At 34.3% G+C, this 5,000-nt stretch overlaps 1 protein-coding gene across 2 annotated transcripts in view; it reads right to left on the minus strand.

Moving 5' to 3' along the window:
* LOC147469749 (uncharacterized) overlaps window positions 1–4,358 on the minus strand; it is a 5,047-nt gene extending 689 nt beyond the window's left edge. Inside the window, exons 1-2 of one of the 2 annotated variants that reach the window (XM_086547289.1) lie at window positions 4,246–4,358; window positions 1–2,076 (exon numbers count right to left, since the gene is read on the minus strand). The exon at window positions 1–2,076 is cut by the window's left edge and continues 689 nt beyond it. In XM_086547289.1, the coding sequence (XP_086403415.1) occupies window positions 1–1,789 (1,789 nt within the window). In that variant the 5' untranslated portion in view covers window positions 1,790–2,076; window positions 4,246–4,358. Of the gene's footprint in view, window positions 2,077–4,127; window positions 4,146–4,245 lie in introns of those variants that run through there. The other variant, XM_086547290.1, reaches the window with a different exon arrangement.
* Window positions 4,359–5,000: the final 642 nt, after the last annotated feature.

Below are 5,000 nucleotides of genomic sequence, written 5' to 3' on the forward strand. Positions count from 1 at the left end.
CCGAAGCGAAGTCCAGCGTGCCTAGATCCAAGCCGTACATGTCCCCTCCAGCTTGGTCACACAACCAATTCTCTAAGCACGACTGCTTTTCTTCAGGTTTGTGCTTCCCTGACCACATCTCTGGATGATGGGGTTCGCAATTCAGGTGCATGTTGCATGCTTTGCGCCAAACTGGAAAGTTTATTTCGTGTATAAATTTCAAAGTGTACCCTAAAGACTGAGACAATGCAAATTTGGTAAGGTCATGACGCTCAATCACCTCCGCTGGTAACTCTTTCATAAACTGTGACAGCCGTAAGTAACTCTGCTTTACCCAATACCTGTGGAAGTTTACGGCAGCGAAATGTTTTTTCAAGTTGAAATCTTCCCATAGTATCTGTAGTATAAGATCATCATCTAATAAAATTTGTTCTTCACTATTGTCTTCTACTGGTGGATGAAATACTGATACCCATTTAACTTGATTTTCTTGGATGAAACCCTCGTCTACAGCTTTCTTGAGCAGAATCTTTTCTGCATACTGCCTGAATTTAGCATTCCAGATCTCTGTTACCACACGGCATGTCGTTATGAAATAAGCAATGTCATGTCCTCTTTGTATCATCTCCTCACTTGGTTTGAGATAGACTTTACTTTTGCCCTTTTCAGCCTCATTAGCAATTTTAACCTGTCTTGCAACCTCAGCCTTCTTCTGATTCTCAATCTGACAAGCAATAACAGCATGTCTGTTCTCTGGAATGGTTGATAACAACTTCTTTTCCCTTTCTGACAGAGCAATATCATTCCAGCTTTTGTCAGATAGAATTATATTTTGGATCAGGTTACTAACTATTTGATGCTGGACTGGACTGTACCTCTGCAAGAATTTGTCATCCATGTAAACAAGTTCCTTAGTTGTTATGTCAAGCCGCTGACCTTTCTTTCTTTCCCACTCAACTGCAACCATATCTAAAAAGCTTTCCTGCAAAAACGGCCCTGGAAAATCTTCCGAGTGTAGGTCATGACTTTCTATGTTGATGCCATATGGGCAGCCATTTTGAAAATCACATACGTCTGCCAGCCAATATTCCAGCTTCTTCCTCTTTTCCTCAGGCGTAGGTGACTTCCACACTTGTGGGTGATGGGGTTCATTGTGTAAGTGAAGATCACAAGCGCTTTTCCATATCTGATTGTATACATTATGTACCCATTTCAGTGTGTATCCAACTGCCTGACTGAATGCAAACTTGCTCAGATCATGACGACTAACTATTTCAGCAGAAAGGAGTGGTAGGAATGTCTTCAGCCGATCATAGGATCTTTGAATCCAAAGTCGATGAAACCAGGTATCATGGAAGTGCTGCTTCATGTTGAATCTAATCCATATTAGCTCAATGATTGTTTCATCCTGGTCCTCTATAACCCAATCAGAATCTGTGGCCTCTTCGACAAGACCATCAAGAACAAAAACCCATCTGAGATGTGATTCTTTCAGGTAGTCCAGCTGTACCGCCTTATTCAAAATCACTCTTTCTGCATGACGTCGCATTTTGGGAGACCAAATTTCCATGACTAACTTTGCAATTGCAAGAGGTTCTGCACCTTCCTTAGCCTTCTTTTTATGGTCCATTTTCTTCTCTTGCAATTCTTCATGTGTCCGTGGTTTAGAATGTTTCCGAAACTTTGACCCATTCCGGAGCAAACGTTCTTCTTCTATAAACCTGCATGTTTCAATGAGTTTTGCTCCTTTTCCCTTTAAGGTTTCAGGTAAAGTCAGAAGCATCAAGTCCACAGTAGATAACGCCTCCATTCTAGAGATTTTTATCAGGTACAGGGTACTGAATAAGCAGTTCTTCTGTATCAGGTACAAGGTATTGAATAAACGGATTTTATCAGGTATACCGTACTAAATAATCTTTAAACTGTGCTTGGAGAAAAAAAGACAGAAGATAAAACAGTTCTTCTCAAGAGTTTTCCTTGATGAAGATTGTATTATAGAGTTCCTTGGCTCTCAGGATCTCTACGAGGAGGAAAGAGAAGGTAGAGGTCCTTGGCACTCAGGACCTCATAGTTCTCAGTCTTCAGGTACTAACAGGTCTGAAAAATAAGGTAAATATTTTAGTTTTTTCCCTCTATATACACTTTGTAATAAAGAAACAAAATCTCTCAATGTCAGTCAATAAAAAGATTTTGCATACAATAAATCTAAATTATATGTATAGACACTACATAGCCAAAGCTATTATAAACAATATATTATCTTACATAGACAGAAGACCAAGAAAAACAGTAGTTAACATGAGTTTAAGAAAAAAATGATATTTTTCATGAATTAGTTGAAAAAAGTTAACGAGGATTATCTTGTGATTATATGTTAAAGATATCCATCTTTCGTGCTTTATCTAATTTTGTTCATAATTATAGTAAATGAGATACGAATTTTGGAAAAAAAAAAAACACAAATATTTACACAAAGACAAGTAAATCATTTTAAAGTAACATAAACATACTTCTCAGCAATTTCATGATTCCCACACCTCATCACGGGGTGGGAACATTGAAATCTCTAGACGTATACCAGTTACCCAATGAAAACCATTATATACAAATATATTATATATATATATATATATATAGATATATATATATATATATATATATATATATATATATATAAATATATAAATAAATATATAAATATATAAATATATAAATATATAAATATATAAATATATAAATATATAAATATATAAATATATAAATATATAAATATATAAATATATAAATATAAATATATAAATATATATATATACATATATACATATATACATATATACATATATACATATATATATACATTATACATATATATATACATATACATATACATATGTATGTATGTATATGTAAACTAAAGTTTTTTTCCATGAAGTTTTTAAATAGAAGTCAAATTCAGAAAATTTACGAGAAATATAGCTTTACAGTTATAAGACTATAAAATAGTAATAATTTTTTCCTTTTCGAGTTCTACTCATATAGAAAGAAAAATCAGGATAAGTTATATGATTTCAGTGGCTTAAAGTAATTGTAACTCTTTATCAGTATTTATCTATATTGGTAGTGTTAATATGAAACCTAAACAAAGAACAAATAATATATTATCATCAGTCAAAAAACACCTCTCCAAAAAGCCCTCAAAATATTTTAAGTTTTAATATAAAATATAAAATAAAAATTCAACTGTAATGTTACTAAATATCCACCAAATGGAAAATTTAACTGCATTTCTAACAAAAAAAAAAAAAAAAAACTTGGGGACTAACACACCTACACATTCAACGTCAATTTAAAAAATGGGAAAATTCAACATCAAGTATCATAAAAACAATTTCGGTATGAGTTTAGAAAATACCCACAATGGCATTCCAAACCGAAGTCACCTGATAATTATACGGGGGAAGTTATTGTGCTGACCTTCCTTCCAGACTTGCACTGGCCCTCTGGCAAAGGACACCGAAAAACAAAATGTAATTTAAATCAACAATGAGTCTGAACTAATTCCTTATTCAATTATTCACAAGTTCCTGAGTCACATGGGTATGTGTGTGGGAGGTTGGTTGGCCTTTGCCAGAGCGCCACGGAACTGGAAGGGGAGGCTGACTAGGACACAGGCAGGTAGTAGGTGTCTTTTAAGCATATACCGAAGTTTTAATGACAAAATAAATAAATGAATAAAATGAAATAAAATCGTATTTCTTACTGTAGCCACTTATTTTCTCTAGTTCTTGCCTCATAGTTGTATATTGTTTTGAGTGTTATTAAAAACGAAAATGAGGTCTAAATTATGAAATATAGTCATAATCAAATGTATGTACATCTATAAACTTATAAATACAAACTTTTCTTTTAGATTAAGTCATAAAGTTTCTTATACGTTTATCACACACATTTACACACATAGATATACATATAGACATTTATACATATGTATATATACATTCATATATATATATATATATATATATATATATATATATATATATATATATATATATATATATATATATATATATATATATATATATATATATATATATATATATATATATGAAATATTTATCCAACACTTATTCCCCAGCAACACAAACCTGTAAAATCCCCTCGTAAATTCCCCTCCATCACTAATCATACAATAACTTCACATCTAGAACACAATAGAATTAAAACAAAAACACAAAAGAAAAAAAAAAATGGCCAAGCACTCACTCTAACCAAAAGAAATAGTGAACTACTCCTTTCTTATCTCAACCTCCCTTATACTCGCAGTTCATACGTTTTGTGTAACGAATTGACACGTTTTTTTCATTTTTTTCCCTGTTATCTCTCATTACTCGGAATATTTCACTTCCCGTTACATCTTTTCCTATTTGATTATTTTTCTTGTAATTGTTATTTTTGGTGTGGCGTTTCCTGTTAGGTTATGCATAATAGTTGAAGCTCTTTATTCATGAATTTGAGGGAAGGAAAAAATATTCTGGGAGTGTTTGGTAACATGTCTAGAATCCAATACGTAGAAGATGATCGTTGCCTTTACACATTTTCTTTTGTAATTCGTTTGGAAAGGATATTCTGTATTTTAATGAGAGAGGGGGGGGGGGGAAGAGAGAGAGAGAGAGAGAGATAAGGGGGGGGGAGAGAGAGAGAGGGGGGGGGGGGGGGAAGAAGGAGAAAGAGAGAGAGAGAGAGAGAGAGAGAGAGAGAGAGAGAGAGAGAGAGAGAGAGAGAGAGAGAGAGAGAGAGAGAGAGAGAGAGAGAGAGAGAGAGAGAGAGAGAGAGAGAGAGAGAGAGAGAGAGAGGGAGGGAGGGAAGGGGGGGGAGGAGTGAGAGAAAAAGGGGGGGGGAGAAGGAGAAAGAGAGAGAGAGAAGGGGGGGGGGGGGCAGAAGGAGAAAGAGAGAGAGAGAGAGGTGGGGGTGACCCTATCAATTGATGTACTAGGGCAAAGCTATACATAAGACAGAAT

Source organism: Penaeus japonicus, unplaced genomic scaffold (genome assembly GCF_977035675.1).
Source record: "Penaeus japonicus unplaced genomic scaffold, GWHDUDI00000001_assembly GWHDUDI00000019, whole genome shotgun sequence".
NCBI classification, from domain to species: Eukaryota; Metazoa; Arthropoda; class Malacostraca; order Decapoda; family Penaeidae; genus Penaeus; species Penaeus japonicus.